At 41.8% G+C, this 21,049-nt stretch overlaps 1 protein-coding gene across 1 annotated transcript in view; it reads right to left on the bottom strand.

Annotated features, from left to right (window-relative positions):
* CNNM1 (cyclin and CBS domain divalent metal cation transport mediator 1) overlaps positions 1–11,499 on the bottom strand; it is a 580,179-nt gene extending 568,680 nt beyond the window's left edge. Inside the window, exon 1 of the mRNA XM_044056831.1 lies at positions 9,905–11,499. Within this exon, the coding sequence (XP_043912766.1) occupies positions 9,905–11,342 (1,438 nt within the window). The 5' untranslated portion in view covers positions 11,343–11,499. The remainder of the gene's footprint in view (positions 1–9,904) is intronic.
* Between the last annotated feature and the right edge of the window lie 9,550 nt (positions 11,500–21,049).

The following is a 21,049-nucleotide window of genomic DNA, read 5'->3' as shown; positions in this document are numbered from 1 at the left end:
ACACTAAGCACTTACCTCATGCCCACCTGCAAAAAAAAAGGACTCCGCCAGTTTGTATTTAGTATACACTTTTGGGGGCTGGTGGAGCCCTACGCCAAATTACAAAAGGGGAATCAGGATTGCAAGGCCAGCACCTCAGAGTTAATCACCAATGTACAAACCTGAAGCAACGGAGTAGCCGACTGAAGTCAATGAGCTGTTTCAGTCAAGCAACAGCTCCATCTGTAAGAGGGACTTAGTACTGCAAGCAATACATTTTGGGTAGCCAGAGATCTTGCAACAATAAATTTTGCATAAAGATGCAGCTGTTCTACTGTGTGGTAGCCATGGACAGTGCATTGAGGACCTTGCACATACACAGTTAAGTGGTGTGTGAGTCATCCTTGATATGCAGTAGGGGAGAGACTCTCATAGCTGTTATTGTTGAAAAGAATTTCCTTGGTGGGTTAGTGGACCCACATGCCCATCCCTGTCTGTGGACAGAGGAATACATGTATGCATGACTACAACACTACCTGTCCTATGCACATGCTCCCATCTGCCATACAGGTGGCGGTACTGCTGTACGCAATGGCCTCATAGATCTGCAGCTCCACCTGTAGGTCAGTCTTGGCAATTCAAGAATTCTCCCTGCTTGCAGTGCCACATCTGCCCTACAGATGGAGTTTGGAGACAGACAACTTCAGATGGACTCTGAATGTGCCTCAAATCTTCAGGTGGGATCACCATACACAAGGAGTGGGTAATGAGATTTAATAGTGAAGAACGTTTCATAACTTACTCCTGATGAAGCAAAAATCCTAGCCATTGCAAGGTACACTGACCCCCAGGATAATATTTCCAGGAGGGGTGTGGGGATGAATTTTGGGGTCAGGGTATCAAGGTACGATGGCTGTGATTCTCTATTAAGACATTTCAAACTGTTTGGAATCTGACCTTCTACTGACAATCCTGAAGGTTTCCAATAGGAAAAATATACACGCTTAACACAAATAGCAGCGTCAGTGGCACAACAAGGTAGTATACTCACCTTTGGTGTAGAAGGCTGAGGGCTCTATTCCCACATTTCATCCAGTCACAAAACAACAAGAGAACATTAAAAATATCCAGACTATAGAACCACATAAAATAGCATTGGACCCTTCTCTCAATGCTTAGGTTTATAGTCTGTTTTAGGGGTCTTACACATCAAAACCCCTTCCTCCCCATTTTCTACATGGGGTCAAGGTGTCATGTTAAATGCCATCATCTCTCGATTCAACACCACACACCTGCTTGCTCCAACACTCATGCCCAACTGTCACAGATCTTTTCTCACACAATCCATCCATCTTTTGCTTGACACCCTTGTTTCCTCTTACCTCCTTCTTGTCTGTTCCAAATCTTCTTCACCAGACTGGCTTCTGTTTTTCTGTACATGGGTCCAAACCACCATAATCTGTTCTTTTTGATCTTTTCTGCAATTGGACTTTGGCTTCTGCTACTATGTCCTCATTTTTTGTCTGTCACACAGTGTGTATCCTACCACCCATCTCAGGCACTTCATTTCCATCACCTCTAGCTTCCTCAGCTGCTCTGCCTTTACTGCCCAGGTTTCTGTACCATACTGTAGTACTGGTCACACCACTGTCTTGTACACTTTAATTTTCAGCTTCTTTGGCATATTTTTGTCTTACATTACCCTGCAACTGTGTACCAATTGGTTGTAGCCCCTTTGATTCTAGTTCTGACACCTTCATTTAGATTTCTCTTCAACCACCCCTCCCAGATACTTGAAGCTGTTAACCTCTTCCAATTTCTTTCTTTGTATCTCAATTCTCAGCTTCTTCTCATTTCCCCAATTTGCTGACATTACCACTGTCTTATCTGTACTCAGTTTCATCCCATGTGCCTTCAGTTTTGCATTCCATTCCCCATTCATTTGCTGAAGTTCTTATTCAGGGTCTGGCTATAGTGCCACATCATCTGCATACAGCAACTTTGTAAATCTATCCCCTTCAACCTGTTTGCTAATGCAGTCCATCACCAGTATGAACAGCTGTTGCCTCAGAGCTGATCACTGATGCACACCAACTCCCACTCAGAACCCCTCTATGAGACCGAACACTGTCCATACTTAAGTCACTGGGTCCTTGTACATAGCTTCCACTAACTCTACTAATGTTTCTGGGACTTCCAACCAGTGCAGGACTACCCTAATCAGATTTCTTGGGACCTTGTCATATGCTTTCTCCAAGCCTAGGAATGCCCAACTGGACTCCTTCCTAATCTCTAGCTTTTCAACTATATGTAACACTGGAAACACTGGGTCAGTTGTGCTGCATCTGGATCTGAATCCGAACTGCTCAACTCCCATCTTACATTCTACTACTCTGTGTATCCGTTTATCAGTTACCCTCTCCAGAACTTTCATGCAATGTGACAGGAGTTTGATACCTCTATACTGCCCACAGTTATGGATGTCCCCTTTGTTCCTGTACACTGGCACAGGTATGCTTATTCTCCAGTCATCTAGGTCACCACTTTTTTCCACACTGCTATGAGTACTCTCAAGAGGCATTTCTCCCCTATCTTACACCGTATCTTTATCATACCTGCTGTGACCTCATCTGAGCCTGCTGCTTTCCCTGACTTCATTTTCCTTAGTGCTCTTCTTCTCTCATCATAGACTGTGTCTGGATTATTACAACTTCTGTGGGGTTTTCTTCATTTAGAAGCTGCTGAAAGTACTCCTTCTATCTGCATTTGATGTCCTGTGGATCGGTGAGCAGGTTGTTGCCGACATCCCTTATGAAGGTTGTCTGCCTTCTTTATCTTTTTGTCTTTGTCTTGCAACCTGTTACAGTTTCTTTGTGCCATTTACTGACTCACTTTCCAGAAGCTGGTAGAGTGCCTCTGATGTCCAGTTCTTTGATATTGCAACTCATGTCTTAGGCTCTTAGTTAACCAACCAATATCCCTTCCTAGTCTAGTCCCTCTTTTCTATCTCCCACTTTTTCCTGCACTCCTCATTTTTTTTATGCTTCCTGGACTTCTGCATTCCACCACCAGCTTTCCTTATGTACCTTACATTCACTGTATTTTATAATTTTTCTGACTTTTACTGTATTTTTCTGCACTTGATAAAAGTTGTTTTGTTGCTTTAAGTAGCTGGTACATGATCTACTGAATCTAGACTGTAATGTTTCATGAGCACTATTCCAGTCATCTTACATTAGGAGGGCTCTACTTGCACCCTTGTGGCAGACGTGTGTAGTCTGAGCCTCATCTGAGTTGGAGAGTACTAGAGGAAAGCTCATTGTGTGCTTTCTTACTGGTAGTTTGTTAAAAGTGTTTAATTTCACCTGTATTTAAGCCTAGCATTTGCATGTAGCTGCACACTGCACAATGGGATTCAGCGGTGCCCTGTATAAACGCAAATGCCTTGAAAGACAATTTTCGCCTAGACGTGGGAAACTTGATTGCAAAACGCTGCCATAGTTTTCAACCCTAGCCTTAAATAGAATAATCCCCTTTGTTAATCCTAGAGTAAAATCTGGTCAAACTAGCTCACTCACCAACAGTAGTTACGATAAAAACCTGTCATAATGGTCAATCAGTTTCCAACCATTTATCTGGGCAGCCTGACTGATGTGGGCATCGCTTCATGTATACTGACAACAACTTACTCCTAAAACAAATACAATATGTGAGAGATGTAATTGCAATATGAATTTGGAATCAGTTCTCTCATGTAACAACAAACCAGACAGCAAACTGTTTGTCAGCACACACGCATCACCCCTTTTACAAAACACGGTCACAACACATAAATCTATATATGTGTAGGTACTCAATAGAAGGTTACCAAAAGATCAGAGACCTCCCAAGCGCAAACCACGTGCATACACTGCAAAACAAACAGAATTTACTACACATAAACATACCAGTGTCTCAGCAAATATTCTCATAAGACAAGACACCTCAAAACCAAATGTCCTGCCACCCCATAATGCCTTATATCAAAACAACTAAATTTCCAATGTAAACAAATCCGCTTGAGTCAAATTCGGAATTATGCTGCTTAAGGTTAGGAGCCTAAAATCAGGAAACTGCACTCCTGGAAGCATTCCTGTCCTTGGAAGATGCTGATGTCTGTGCAGTAACTGAGACATGCTTCAAGGCTGCAGAAAGCACTCCGGCCGTGCAAGGCTAGAATGCCTTCCACACATTCAGACCCCAAAACAAGTATGAAAGAACCAAAGGTGGAGGCAAATACATCTTGAGACTGATTAAACAGTATGACCCTCTTGCGCTACTCCAGGTCCAATTAGCTATAGTTAAAACATCCTACCACATCATTACTAGCTACAGTCCCCCCACCAAACCAAGGGAAGCACACTACCTATCTGGACTTACTAGAGTCACTCACTATAGAGCCAAACACTTTGGTCATGGGAGATTTCAGCTATCCTTCCTTCGACTGAGTGACATACACGAGCACAAACATGCTCGCCCTGATGTTCCTGGGCTTTGTCAATACAAATGCCTTAGAACAGGTAGTCTGCACCCCCACAATGGTGTCAAATGTCCTAAACTTAGAACTAACCAACATGGGAGAGTCACTGCACTACCCCCTATACAAATCTGTCTCGTTCGAAGTAACAATCAGACCTCATACCCCCCCCCCCCCCCCCCACAGGAGAAAAAAAACTGAAAATTTTCTCCAATGCGGACTACAGCTTACTAGGTGATGCTATAATGTTTCACACTCCATGCTAACACAGGCAAGAATGATTCCTATGCAGAGAAGTACACAAATGCCCTATATAGCCACCTAGACAACTGTATAGACCAGGATATACCTGACCAGATCAAAACTAGGTCTTCCCAAAAAAACAGGCCACCATGATGAACCTCAAGCATATGCAGGTTATACAACAAAAGAAAGAAACTGATATCTAAGAACAAGAGGATACTTGCTCAGCAGAAGGAGAATACCCTGCACAGCTTAAACAAGTAAATTGGATATCTTGTAAAGTCCTTTAAAGCTAGTTACAAAACTAAATTTGCATCTCTAGCTAAGGATAACCATCAGGCATTCTTTGGCTATGCCCAAAATCTAAAAAGGAATGTCCATCTGTGTGCTGAACTTATGATGGACGGGTACCTCTCATACTGAACTTGAGGAAATTGTCAGCCTGCTAGCTTACATATCTGGTGCAAACTTCATTCCCATATCCCCACTAGCCATACCCCAATACATACCTGACACCAGTTCTCTACCTAGTATCTTCAAAGAGCAGGTCATATCTGCACTCTCCAAGACCAAAAACACGGCCTTTGTGGGACCAGATAACATCCAGGCTGCTTACTAAACCTAAAACAAGACCCAGCTGAACCAACTGTCACACTCTCTTTAACCTCAGCCTGAGCACTGGGTTTGTTCCAGCAGAGTGGAGAACAGCAACAGTAATCCCCTGCAAAAAAGGGGTCTGTCAACTGACCCTGGTAACTACAGACCCATAAGCTTAACCAGCCTTTCTGCAAGGCCATGGAAAGAATCCTCAAGGACATAGGTGACCTTCAAACTCTTGACCCAACCTAGTTTGCCTTCATTAAGGGTAGGTCATGCTTATTGAACCTAGGTAAAAAACTTTCTTACACTGTGAAGGACACCAATGAGGAAGAGAAAAGGCAAACACTACTAAAAACTCCTGATGTCCACCATGGCAGTAAAACTTAATAGTAAAATCAAAACTTTAATAAAAAGAATATAACATAAAATAAGCAGTCCTCAGTCTTCCGATAAGCGCTTTCAGCAAATAAGCCTTCTTCAGATCGTATGGGGATTCCACCTCCACCAGCAGACCAGTTACCAGTGGCATACCACAAGGATCTGTGCTGGTTCCTCTACTGTTTGGAATCTATTTCTCGGACGTCCAGGAGAAAATAGATGGCCTGTGGTTTACTAAGTTCACTGCTGATTACAAACTGTTAACGTATTACAAAAGGGGGGCAACACAGATAAATGATTGGTGCCAAAGCCAGAGACTAAAACTAAATGCAAAAAAGTGCATTATTGTCCCCTTTGGTAAAGAGGAAGTCCCTGCAGATTACAATATTAACAGCACCCAGCTAGCTCAAACCCAGTGGTGCGAGATTTGGGAACACAAGTTGACAGCAATCTAAACTTCAATCACCATGTGTCCTCAGTGGTAAGGAAAGCCTTCCGCTTTACGCATCTCATAAGTAAGGGTATTGCATCCAAGACTAAGGATGCTGTAACTCATCTGTACTCGACCCTTATCAGACCACTAGTAGAGTACAAGGCTCCCTTTTGCACGTCCCTCACCAGACACCTGCAGCAGCTGGAGAGACCACAGAGGTTTCTCACCAAGAAAATTCAGCGCCCTCCAAAACATTATCTACATGGAAAGACTGAAAGCCCTGTCACTGTATTCTGTATCCTACAAGCTGCTGACAGGTGACTTGTGCCTGGCCTAAAGAGCAGTCTCTGACCCTGCCCTAATGGAAATGCTGCACATCTGCAAATCAAATGGGACAACAGTCAATCACTCCAGGGATCTCATCTTAGCCTGTGACATTAACAGAACATGCTGGAGAGACAGATATATCTCCCAGAGATGACCGCTCCTATGGAATAAACTCCCAATCCATGTGAAACAGAGTTCCTCAATGACCCTATTCAATATATCTCCCAGAGATGACCGCTCCTCTGGAATAAACTCCCAATCCATGTGAAACACAGTTCCTCAATGACCCTATTCAAGGACAACCTAGCCAACTGGATGGGAGACTGTAAATTCAACCTAGAGGTGGCACCTATGTCCCTCATGGACAGGGGCATCCGGTGCTGATCATAGACTCACTCAGTGAATAACAGCCATCTAACCAAGGTCAATTAGGGAGCTCGGGTATAACATGGCTAGGCTTGTAAAGGCCCTTGGGCCATGAGCCTAGTAACCTCCTAATAACTTATAGGTCCCTGGCATAGGTCACAGCAGGCTGGGTCCTCAACCCACTTATCGCAAACAAATGCTGACACCCATGCCCATTTGGCAACACTAGTCAGCATGACTGAATCACCTAGAGATGTATATTTTACAGCACTGAGTTGCCAGCCTGCCACAGAGCGCAGTCTGTGATCAGTGTTGTCATATCTTGAGGAATACTGTACACCACAGATGCCCTACTCTTCCCACCTATAGAGCACCATGTAGAGTCTTTGATGCTGCCCACAGCTCCATTCATTGGTGAGTTTGAGATGGACCCTTACAGAGAACATGAAAACTCCAAACAGGAGTTGACGGGTGAGCAGACTCAAACCTTTTACATTGGAAGCTAAGACCTTAACCATTATGCCAAGTGCTCTCTGTAAGTGTTATAAGACGTATTGCACATAAATACAAAATGACAGTTAAGCACTTAAGGGCCACAAAAAAAATTGAATGGTAAAAGCACAATAAACATTTGTTTTTCAATGATGATACAGCCAAATTTTGATAAGCACTTGTTTTGCACTTAAAAATTATACAAAACTCTTCTTATGTAGTACACAAATGAATGTAAGAGCCAGAAGAGACACTTCTGAGCTAGGAATACTAATCCAAATCTCAACACTGTGTCCTCTAATTGAATGGACAAACAATCTGTGTCCTTTGAATCAAAGAAATTACTATGGTATCCTTATCTTTGATAACTAGGCTGAGCACTATAAAATGACAGGGAAAAGTGTGTGCAAATTCTTCTGCCACCATCCTTTGCAAGAAGAGCCTGAGCAACTTTTTTTTTTTGGGGGGGTGCACACATTAAAATGTTTAGGAGTAAGTTAGTTGACGCTTAACATTTTAAATCAAACAAAGGTTATGCTATTCTTAAAATTATTTGTTCTTTAAAAAGAATATAAAAATATCAATACATATTGAAACACTGTTATATGTTTAATATGCTTGTGTACTTTGAGGACCAAGACACTGCTCAGTTTGTCTGCCTTTTAATACATTACTGAAAGCAAGTACATTTCCTTGTAAACCAAACATAAGGAAAAAAATTTAACCTAAACTATTCTATACTTCATCATAACTGAAAAAGCAAAGTAAGGGGAACAGATGATAAACTACTAAGATTGTTTTAATTTGCACACATCTACAGAAAATAAGGAAGATAGAGTGAAACAGAGGGTCACATCTAAGTCTGGTTTTACAGCAGAAAAAAATTACATCAGTTTCAGATGGAAAAATAAATGCCTGTTAAGCAATAATCAAACTTATCTGTACTGCATATAGTTAACCAATGTATAGCTTATTTTTACCGTGTACTACTGATGATGCCAATATAAAAAGCTTCTGAAAAAAAATCCCTGATTAGTAGTACAGTATATGTCAATGTATTCATTTAATCAGAATTTAAAGGCACACGAATAACAGAAACATCCAGTTGTTTACATTATTATGAGCTTGTTTAAAATGATGTTTTAATCAAATTCTAAGCCTCACAAGAGGTCACTTTTTTTTTTTTTGCTTTAAGTTCATAGATTGACAGCTCTGTCGTAATTATGATCTCGGCAAAATTAATGTCCTTGGGAACCATAGTAACAAAAGGCATCACAAAGTTTAATGCATCACAAAAACTGGCCTTTGACTTTTACAAGGATAGCAAATCCATGTTCACGACAGTACCCTACTCTGTTGTACTTTTCAATGGTAGGCAAGCTTTTACTGCACTACAGTATGGTATTGTAGAACGTAAACTGTAACTGCTGGCAAAATGCAACAAACCATATGCAAAGCATAGTTACATTTCCAGCAGCACTACTCAGGCATTTCTATTCTCCCCTTCCCCAAAGAAAGTTTTAATTGCTCAGAGTTTAGCTACCACCTAGAGAGTCCCCAAATGAGGGGAAAATGCATACATCTGAACAGTTGGAGGTGTTAATCGTTTATGCTGTTATTTAAGAGAAACAGAGTACAATGAAGCAGATAAAGCCACACAACTGGAGGAGATCTGAAATCTATACTCTTTCCCAATACATGCTAAGCCTTGCTAAGCCTACACAAGGTGAATTTTTAAGACCACCAACTTTATTTAGGTTTTTACACAGCTGTATCAAACACCACCAGGAACAGACTATTTCACTTCATCTGATAAATACACAGACTGACAAATGTAACATAAGCTTGACATACGTAGTATTGCACTTTGTCATAAAAGGCTGTTTAGTGCTTTCATTCATCTTCCCGTCCATGCACTACACATTGCACCCCAGCAGCCTCATGAAAACTGCACCAAGGCAGCATAACAAATATAAGAATTTTATTAAAGCAATCTCACAGAAACACAAAATGGGAAAAGGTGCAACAGAAACACTGAAGCAAATCAGTGCAGTTAATCTGAGGGCAGCGTATACAACTTTATATGCAAGTATTTGAATAGAAAGGATAAAAAATTAGTAACTATAAAATACCACATACTGGTAGTTTATATTAATGACAAGAATAAGTGAGAGAGAGAGAAGTTTTACTCAACTGCCACACAATGTAAAATGTGTTGTATCACCAATAGTCATACTATAAAATTAAACAGGTGTACAGAAATGTGATGCTAAACATACACAGAGCTAACCAAGACAATGACTTGCCGCATAGATTTCATCAGCTTAATAAAGTACATCCTGCAAACCGTAAATCTGAACCACTGTCCAAGAGTTCCATAGAGTTAATATAACTAATTCACAAAAACCTTTAAACAGTGTTCAATGCATACCAGTTTCATACCCAGTCCTGACACAGTTTAAATGTCCAAAGCTCACCCATCAGGAAAAAAAAAAATATTTACATTCCCATCTTATCAGATGCATACATTTATCGCTGCCATTACTGTTCAGTGAAAACAGAACACTTACCCTTTTTGAACTCCTCAAGTACTGCGTCCAGTTTTGTATCATTAAACACATAATGCAGTGAATGGTTGTAGAACTTAGTTACTGTTTTCAAGGGGGTGCAATCATCAGGGTCTACAAATGCCAGATCTTTGACAAACAAGATATCTATGATGTTTGACCTATCATTCTCATATACTGGGATACGAGTGTATCCACTCTGCATAATGTCTGTCATTGTGTTGAAGTCCAGAACAACATCAGAGCTCAGCATGAAGCAGTCATTCAGAGGGGTCATGACATCTTCCACTACCTTGGTCCGCAGCTCTAGTGCTCCCTGGATTATGTTTAGCTCCTCCTTGACTAAATCATTATAAGGATCTGTGACCCTCAACATTTCCAGCAACTTTTCACGTGTATAAAATGTGCTGATTTCTTGATGCAGTATTCCATCTAGAATCTTACTGATGGGATAAGACAGCGGAGAGCTTATAGCCATGAAGAATCTAGTCACCCAAATTGTCTTAGAAGCAATTGCCAGCCCATGTCGAGAACATAATGAGTATGGAATGATCTCAGCCAGTATGAAAATGCAAGCCGTACAAATCAGTATTGCAACCCAGGAGCCACCAAATATTTCTGAAAGCCAAACAGCCAGAGTAACATTGACAAGAACTTTGCCTAAGAGCAGTGTGCACAGCAAAAAGCTACCATGTCTACGAACAGATTCAATTCTCTTGGCATATTCCTTCTCCTTTTCTGTGCCACTGTTCTGAATCACTCTGAGCTCCACTGGGTCCAGAGCCAAAAGACTCAAGTTTAGCCCAGTCAACAGAGAAGACAAACCAAGAAGAACTACAAAGAGAAGCACCTGGACCCACAGAGTGATGCCAGAGGATCGTTCTACTACTACTATTAAAAAGTCCTTGCTCTGGTAGTGCTCCCATTTTGTCCCTTCATATGCACAGACAGAAAAATATTTAATTTTCTCCCCTTTCCGCAGTTTTTTAATAAGCAGCTCCACCACAAGAGAGCTTTGGCCCCAAAGTGGTTGTACAGGACCAAGCAGCTGGATATCAGTGGCCCAAGCACCTTCATCTTGGCATGGGTTCTGCTGACCCCTGGAGCCCTCTTGCCACAACTGGGAGCCCTCTTCGATAAATGACAACCAAGGTGAAGGGCTCCAGTTGTCTTCCAGTGGCTTTACAGTGGCTCCTATACTACTATTAAGTGGCTGCCTAGATACGAAAAGCCGCAGCTGTACCCGTGCTCCTTCTGGAACCCTCAACATCCCTCCATTTACTGAGACCCCGTCCCCTGTATCTTCGGGCCGCACTGCCGCTAGCCACAGTGCCCAAGCGGGCTGACCGAGGCACAGCAATATGCAAAAAACAGGCCCCGTCCCACAACAGCAACCAAGGCAACGTGAATTGCTAAATCCTCTACCGGTCCCTTCCGCCATCCCGTGCCAGTAGCGTATGTGCGAGAGTCCGTTGAAGGGAGGCGGGGTCCCGGGTAAGTAAGAACGGAGGCTGGACCACTAAGGCATCAGTCAATGGAGGCGGAGCCGAGCGGACCCTTTAAAAGGCATGGACTGAGCCACCGTCGGTAGGTGGCACTTTGAGGACAGACCGTGATCAGTTGTGAAGTAAGTGCGACTTACCAATGAGCTAGGGTATCCGCAGACAGACTTAAAGGGAGGATTAGGCGGTATCCGGGTGTTTTGTAATATCAAGGAGGCGGATCACTGTGCAAACACGCTGCTATACCGTAACTCCTTTTTTGCAATACCTGTCAACTAGTTTGACTCAAATTTTAACTCTGCCCCTCTTAAAAGTGGTAACCTATAGAGAAAAGGTGGTGAAGTATACCTATTATATGAAAGAAACCTATAGCTCGATTTTCATTACTACAAAACCGTATCATAATTAATATAGTCCTGTTCTGTCAATGTCTCAAGTTAGCTGTACTGATATTTTTAAAGTATCGCAAATCTTTCTGTATTTGCCCCTGATTGATTGAGAGCAATGTTTTTTGCACTTGTATGTGACAATGAGCACCCCGGGTGCTGCAGGATCAAAGTCAACCTGGAGCTTTGATATGCAAAATAAGCTGAAGGGAGTTCAGCAAAAAAGAATATATTACTTTGGCGTCATGCTTTAAAATTCCAATAAAAAGTGTGAAATGCCGGCTTCTCTGTACCGCAAAACAGTTTTGAGAAGTGCTGTACTTCATGCGTGTTATTTGTGTATGGAAGGGGCAATCTTAATCTACCCTGCCTCCCAAAATAAATGACTGCTGTCTTCATAGGCTGATACTGCAGTTGGTGCAGGAAACCTGCATCACCTGAGTGCTGAAATCTTGATGCATGTCTTGCTCCAAGAAGGGTAACCAGTATAGTGAGTTTAGGGGTGCATGTCAGCATGCAATTTGTCAACTGTTAACCTGGCATGCATATCTCTAAACTCTCCAGATTTTCACAAAATGTCAAGATTTTTGCCACACATTTTGGCCGTTTCCTCTTAAAATTTATGGTTTTCTGGCAAAATCTATGAGGACTTTTCTTCTTCGTTCGGCTTTTCCTGTTTAGGGGTCGCCACAGCGGATCATCTGTCCACTCATGATTGGCAGAGGAGTTTTACGGTGTCAAGTTGCCAGCCCACAACTCCACAGAAGGCACACACACTCACACCTAGGGCCAATTTAGAGTGTCCAATCCACCTACTGCATGTCTTTGGGATGTGGAAGGAAACCCACGCGACCACAGGGAGGACATGTAGACTCCTCACAGAAGGCACCCCAGCCGAGAATCGAACTGGAGAACCTCTTGCTGTGAGGTGGCAACGCTAACCGCTGCACCACCGTGGAGTCACTAAATGATATACATTTAAGTTTTAGGATTCAGTCTTAAAAATGCATGCGAACTGTCACACTGCCAGCCCAGTCATTGGGAATTTTGTAAATAACTCTGTCATTTGTGAATATTAATATGATTTATACAGACGTGTGTGTAAAGTACTGAGCTAAAATGTAACCACAGCGTGCCCTATTGGAATAGAACAGGAATGTGCCTGTACTACCGTGACTGTTTAGATGTATATGCTTAATGGAAACTGGAACATAGGAGGTTAACTTGAAAAAAAAAATTCAGAGAAAGTAGTTGAAATTAAATTGTTTCACAACCATGTAATAAAACATATATCTATCAGTTTCAGTGCAGTTGCAGACACAATGTATAGAGCTAGACATTTTTTGTATTGTCTTGAAAGAGAAGTAATTACTAGGTATAAGATGTAGATGTGTTTTATTGTTTTATGACTTTCAGGATCTGCAAAAGCACAGGGAGATGCTAAATTCAAACATTTTCCCACTTAGTGAATATATAAATTAAGTATCAGTATTAATATCAATACAATTCAAACAAGGTACTGTCCCTGGTTTTCCCATAGGGATCTTAGTATCTTTACTCATTCTTACATCTTTGTAGCATAAAAGTTGTTTAAGATTATTTTCTCTTATAGGTAAAGCTTGGTCTATAACCTATTAACTCATTAATTTCCTGATTGGACGTTAAAATAGTCTAATTTTTCCTAATTAATTTTTGCATAATATCCGAATGTCTATTAAATTTCATTACATAATTGATCTTACTATTAATATTAGATTTTGTAGTTTAAATATTTGTGAGTTCCTCATCTAACCTTAGGCTAAGGGTACATGTAATACATCAAATGTGGTATATTTTGTCAACTGTACCCAATGTAATTGTTTCTATATAGGAAAGACCAATAGAAAACTAAAAGAAAGAATTAGTTCACATCTATCAGACATGCAAAGGAACTTCTTAACAAATGCATTGGCTAAACATATGTCAATGGACTGATGCATAAATTAAAATTTAGGATTCTAAAGGTAATTTATCAAAATCCCAAAGGCGGTGATATAGTAAATAGAACTGAATTAATGGAGTATAAATGGAGTAATTATTTCCGAGCAGACAACTATCCTGGGCTCAACACTGCTACTAGTATTAAACCTGTTTTAAGAGAGAGGCATGAATTAATCTAAGATACTGAACTGTCATAATTAAATGAATAATCTGTTGTAACACGTTAGATATTTTACATGTTTTTATGTATGTTTTTATGTATACTTATATATATATATATATATATATATATATATATATATATATATATATATATATATACACACACACACACATATGGTTTATGTACTTTATAAGTATTTCTATATTTCTATTGTTTTTGATATATAAGTATATTTATGAGACAGGGGATTTTAATTAAGCTTGTAAGTTTAATTGGATATGTGAGTGGATTGGTTCCACTGTTTTTAAAAAATGGTTTATTTCACCAGTTGATTTCATACACTGAGGAAGAGTTATACTTGAAAAATCTGTACTACTATTAAAACGTTGTGGTGAACATCTTTTGGTTTTGTTCTTTTGTTTCATATTTGTACCTGGAGTTCTTCAGCTTATAAGTGCTTTTCTGTTTTGTGTTGTTTAGAGTTAAAGATGTTAAGATGTGCATTGGGTGTGATGAAGATGGACATGATTAGGAATCAGTATATTAGAGGGTCAACTCAGATTGGACAGTTTGGAGACAAAGGCAGAGAGGCAAGATTGTGTTGGTTTGGACATGTGCTGAGGAGGGATGCTGGGTATATTGGGGAAAGGATGCTAAGGATGGAGCTGCCAGGTAAAAGAATAAGGCCTAAGATAAGGTTTATAGATGTGGTGAGAGATGACATGCAGGTGGTTGGTGTGACAGTGCAAGATGCAGAGGACTGGATGAAATGGAAACGGATGATCCGCAGTGGTGACCCCTAAAGGGGACAGCCAAAAGAAGAAGACGACGACTTGTGTTGAAAATGTATCTGCTAAGCTGCTTGTGTTAAAAATGTACCAACAGTGGGTCCTGCTGGACAGAAAAGAAATACACCTGTATGCCAGATTGTATTGTACTGCTGAAATTAATATATTATAATAGAGGATACTGGAAGAGAAGAGGTTAATCTCAGTCTAGCTAATTTTGAAATATAGTCTGAAATTAAATTACCTGGTTTAGGCCATAAAGATTGTATCTGACAGGTCTGATTGCAGCCAGAGACCATGTCTGTGAAAACCAGGACTAGGAATCCTACTGCATTGTACGTAATGGTGAAGTAATTGCTACCCTGGAAGGATGGCAGTTTTTGAAATGGTTTTATAGCTTTCAGATGCTATACCACATCTTATCAAAGCTCTGTCTGTGTATATGGTAACACATTTGTGCAAGATTCTGGCTCAGTTTCTAGTAAAGGGGGTAGTGTGAGAACTAGAAGTCAGGTGACCAGATGTATGTGATGTCATTCTGTACTCCATGATTGAAATGATGTTTTAGTACTAGGTGAGGCAAAAGTCTCAGGGCAATCTGTCTGTGAAACCTGACAAAGGAGGACCACTTTCCCACTTCGTCTTGCCTTGGTGTAGTAAGTGAATTATAGGACAGTAATTCTTTAGATCAGTCAGGAAAATATAGTGAGATTAGTGAAATATTGTTTTTCTGTATCTGTGTGAACCTTTCCATCTGTGTTATTTTTAATATTCCCTGTGTTTGAAACTCTGGTATTTATTATAAATAGATATCTAGTATTTTCTTGTTCTTGTATTATTTATTATTAAATATATTTCAATTTTTCATTGTGCCTGGTCTTTTAAAAAAATATTTTAACCTTTGAGAGTACTTATGTTTATCTGGTGACACTGTGGCAGCTTCTGAAAGCCTTGCTGCATTGGTCAAACACTACCATTTGTATTAGTATTACATTTGCTCAGTATAATTGGGTACCCCTTGTAAGAGCCTTAGAGTAGCTGGCTTTGGAGTGTTCTGGTTGCATTATCTACCTTATAGTCTGGTAGAGGGGGCATAGCTGCAAAATCTGTGCCAGCCTTTCCCAGGTGTGTGTGTGCGAAAATCAAATCTCAGAGTGTGTGTGTGTCAGCTACTTGGAGCAGGGACACAGAGCACTGGTTTCACAGAGAAGGGTGGTGGAGTACTTGGCTTGGAACACTCAGTTGAGGACTCAGTTCTACAGGTGTGTCAGTGGGGAGTCATATTCGGGGCCTGGAGAGAGAGAGAGAGGGCAACCATGCTGCAGGACTGAGTGTACTCCCTGTGTGCTCTTAATAGAAATCGTGCTTGGTGCAGACAGCTGCATCTGAAAATACTGTGTGTATCTATCTTTGTTCCAAGTGAACATCCCTCACCATTGTTAGTGGTGAGGATTGAGGCTCCTTAATTACTGGCCGAGAGGAGGGGCGTCATAGTACTTACTCAACCAGGTGGATTCTTTTCAAAAGGTCATCAAAGCAATGGATAAAGGTGAAATGATACACACTGCATACTCAACATGGCCAAAGCTTTTGACACAATTTGTCCCTTGAGCATAGTAGAAAAGCTAAATAAATTGGGAATAAGGTCTTATGTCACCTGCTGGATTGCCAGATGGCTCACAAATAGGATGCAGATAATCATCTAATGTGTATATTGTATATTACACTCTGCTTGATTGTATATTGCACTGCGCTTGATCACCGGAATGTATATAAACATTTTTTTTCTATGCAATTAGTCTGAAATATTTTATTATTGCTTACATTTCTGTATAATGTTTTTTATTTCACCTGGTCTGGGCCTGAAATTTGTCAGTATTGTTTAGTGCACTATCTTGGTAAATAAATAAAGTGGGGAAGTTACCTCCACACAGAGACCAGTCACCAGTGGAGCCCCCAGAGTTCTGTGCTGGGACTACTCCTGTTTAGCATCTACTTTACTAAAATAAAAAACAATATCACAGAGTTCTGGCTGACTACGTTTGCAGATGACTGCAGGCTGGGAGCAGTCATTGAATCCCCAAATGACATGGCCATCTTGCAGGAAGTTTTGCCCCAAATAAATAACTGGTACCATAATCATGAACTGAAACTTAACATAAAAAAATGTATTATTTGTATCCTTTGGGAAGTCATCAACCCAGGGAACTACCACATTGACAATATGCACCTAAGAGTAGGCTCATTTGATTGGGATTTGGGAACTTGGGTGGAAAGTGACCTAACGTTTGACCAACATGTGCCCATTGGTGTAAGAAAGCCCTTCTATATTGCAGAGCTTATAAACAAAGGAATTGTGTCTAGGTCTAGGGTTGTCATTGTTCCCCCTGTACTTGGGCCTCATTAGGCCAGTCATTGAATATAATGACCTCTTTGTCATGTATATGTCCATACACATGCAACAACTGAAATGCCCACAGAGATGCCTTACTAAAAGGATACAAGGCCTAAACGTGTCCTATATGGATTGACTTAAAGTCCTATCACTATACTCTGTATCCTGCAGACTGCGAAGAGGTGACCTGTGTCTGTCATACAACTATTACTGATGGATTTTTTTTGCACATCAGCAAGTCAACTGAAAGTACCTCTGACATAGCAAATCAAAACCGAGAACATCTAAAGGTATTACTGCTCAACGCTAGGAGCCTAAACAAAAAACTCCACTCCCTGGAAGCTCTCTTTACCCTAGAGAATGCTGATGTCTTTGTGGTCTCAAAGATGTGGTTTAAAGCTGCAGACAGCACACCAACAGTGCATGGTTATAACGTCTTCCACATATTTAGAACAGCTACTTCACAGGCAGGGACTATAGGTGGAGGTGTATCTATTTATATAAAAAATAAATATAGCTCAAGGCTGGTTAAACAGGATAATGCACTTGAGCTGCTCCATGTTCAAATCACCATAGTAAAATCCAATACCACTTCCTTGCAAGCTACAGGTACCCCTATATGACCCAGAAACCCCATACCATGTATTTAAACTTATTAGAAGCACTAACCATCCAACCCAATACCATATCCATGGATGACTTTAATTACCCCACTATTAACTGGGAATAGTATACGACATCACACATACATGCACAGAGATTCCTGGATTTTGTAAACACAAACTCCCTGGACCAGATAGTCAATACACCAACCAGGGGTGCAACCATACTGGATCTGGTCCTCATTAATATGGGAGAATGCTGCACGCTCCCTACTGTAATGCCTTCCCTGGTAAGGTCAGACCACAAAATGGTCTCCTTTGAAGTAAAAATAAAACCTGGGCCCCCAGCTAAACTGGGAATATTCAGGAACTATTCCTGCTATTAAGTGAGAACCTGGCAAAATTTTAAGGCCCATATAAACCCTGAGAACACTTCTGCCTATGCAGAACTGTTCTTAGAAACCCTGAACAAACATGTCAATGGCTGCATAGAAGCAGCTTGTACCCACCAGGACAAAGTACAGAACTATCTCAAAAAACAAGCCATGCTGGTGGAATCACAAAATCAATAGGCTGTATAACAGGAGTAAGAAAATCATGGCAAAAATTAGGAGGTGCAGCACCCAGCAGGATAAAATCACTCTCATTAACCAAAGAAACAACTCGGAGGACAAATAGTCTACCAAAGCCAAATTAGAGGTAAGTTTGGCCTCCCAGGCCAAGGACAACCACAAAGCATTCTTTAGCTATGCCCGCAACCTCAAAGGCAATACACAATTGTGTGCAGAACTCATTGTAAATAGAGCCACCTATACTGAGCCAGAAGATATTGCAAACCTCCTGACTGATAAATTCAGTGCCAGCTTTAGTCCTCTCTCCCACTCAAAAGTTCTCTCAGGAAATATCAGATGTTAAGTTGTCTATCTCGCCTTCATTCTTGCTGGTTGGGATCGGAGACGATCCTCGGCTCCAACTCGGCCATCTTCTATAGCTCGAGAGCTGTTTACTGGCTCGAGGCTACCCCTTATCCCATGATGCCTAGCGCTAGCTACCCAGATCTCGTTTGCCGCTTCAGCTGCGAGGCATCATTTTTTTGGCTCAGGCTCGTATAAAGTTTCTTTATAGAACTTTTTTACTAGAAATAGTCTTATATTTGTTGTGTTAGCTAAGTGTGTATTTGTAGCTTCCTTCCCTTGCCATTAGAACTCGTTTAATTTAGAGAGTTCTCCCCCCTCCCTCTTATTCCAGTCAGGTTTAGCCATTTAAGTTAGAGGCTTTCCTTCTACCTTCTTTATAGGCTAGCCGTTTGAGTTAGAGGGTTTCCTATTAAAAAAAAAAAAAAAAACTTTAGCTTTAGTCTGTAGTGTACTGTGTTTTTTTCTTTAGACTGTATTTTGATTGGTTAGCTATTATTCTATTTTTTGTTACAGGATGTCCAAAGAATCCAAGGTGTCTGGGTTCAAGAAGTGTGACTCATGCTGTCAGAAAATGTGTCTGACAGATGGGCACCCTTCTTGCATCTATTGTTTAGGTGCTGTGCACCTGCAGGACTCTTGTTCTATCTGCCATGCATTTAGTCCAAGAGTTCTGCAGGAGCATAAGAATAAGCTTATTCTTAGGGGCCTTTTAAAGCCCCAGGATTCACCGGCCAAGACTCAGCCTGTGAGATCCTCTAAATCTACCAAATCATCGGCTACAAGTTCAGAGCCGTCTTTGGTTCAGACTCTGCCTGCTACTTCGGTTCCAGCTGAAACCGATAAGACTATCTCCCCGTCGGCTCCATCAGAAACTTCGGAGCCTTCGCGGAGCCACAAGAGGCTGAGATCCACTTCTCTGGAATCAATACATTCGGCTCCTCGGTCTCCCCTGCTGCAAAGCAAGAGCAATCACAGATCTTCTCACTCCTCTCGATCCTCTAGGCTCTCAGATCACAACATGGAGAGAGTGGTCAGTAGGTTGCTAAAGTCGCAGGCAATTGCCAAGATGTTGTCCAGCCCTCCTCAACAGTTGTCTGCTCCATCCACTTCTATCGATGTTCCTCCTCCAACTTCATTGAGCTCGGAGCCAGAGTTCTTTGAGGTTCAAGTAGTGGAACCGTCGGCTCTAACTTTATCTCCTTCGGTTCTGTCATCGGCTCTGATTCCCTCGATGGTGCCGTCCATCGAGGAATCTGGGCATTGGGGCTCCCTCATCAGCTCCAAGGGGGTGAGTGGCATCAGACCCTTGTCTGACCCCGTTCTCTGTCTCGGAGCTTCGGCGTAGGTGAGCTCGGCTCCTACATCGGCCTCGGAGCCATCTCCCTCAGTGTGGAGAAGGATTCCGATTTCCTCGGAACCGGAGCTTTCTCTGCATTGTGGCAGGGACACCTTCGATGTCATGAGGACTGTGCTGGCCACTGAGTCAGCTCCACTATCGGCCCCATCGGCTCAGTCCCCTGTAGTGCCTGTGCCAACCTCTGCTCCTCCTCCAGACCCCAAGCGTGGGGAACCGATGCTCCAGGGTACCCCATTGGGTGTTTCCTCTTCTTCCGAGGCCTCCCCTGCTCATTCAGAGGAGCCCCCTTGTAAGAAGAAGTGCAAGAGGAAGCACATTGACTCCCCTGAGTCTGTCACTTCTGATACAGACTTAGATGATTTGGAAGGGTCCCCGAGATCCCCCTCTGAAGATGTTTCCTTTTCGGACATCCTCGAAATGCTTAAGCAGAGGGGGAACTGGAATCCCCTAGCCCCTACCAAGGATGAGTCTGTATTCCTGGATGTGTTCGGTTCCTGACCTTCCACCTCCTGGGTTTCTTCACCTTTCGATCCACTTATGTCTGTGGTGGCTCGAAAGGCTTGGTCAGCCCCGGATACAGTAGAACCAACTCCGAGGAGACCTGGCAAGTTCATCACAGCACCCCATGATAAGCAGTTCCTTACCAAAGGTGTTCCTGTTGATGCCATGGTGGTAGCAGCAGCCACCAAAAAAGAGTTAGCGGAAACCTCTTCATCTGTCCATCCTCCTAACAAGGAGTCTAGGACCATGGACAGATACGGGAAGCAAATGTTTGCTTCAGCGACCTTTTCTATGAGGTCACTGAACTACTTATGCCATTTTACCCGGCTTCAGAGGGATCTCCTTAAAGAGCTCGGAGATACCCTTCAAGATCCATCAGCTGAGGGGGCTCAAGCTAAAGTGGCTTCCCAGCTGGCGACCCTTAATTCTGTAGTCAACTCCTCCATGAGGCTCATTTCTTAAGCAGCCGATGGTGTGAGTAGAGCCGCAGGTATGGGCGTGGCCCTTAAGAGACATGCATGGATGCGGCTGTGCAACTTTGCGGAACCCTTTAGAGC

This window comes from Protopterus annectens, chromosome 14.part0, assembly GCF_019279795.1.
Source record: "Protopterus annectens isolate FY-2018-M chromosome 14.part0, PAN1.0, whole genome shotgun sequence".
Lineage (NCBI taxonomy): Eukaryota > Metazoa > Chordata > Ceratodontiformes > Protopteridae > Protopterus > Protopterus annectens.
Note: the sequence above shows the minus strand (reverse complement) of the source record. Positions and strands in the feature narration are given on the sequence as shown.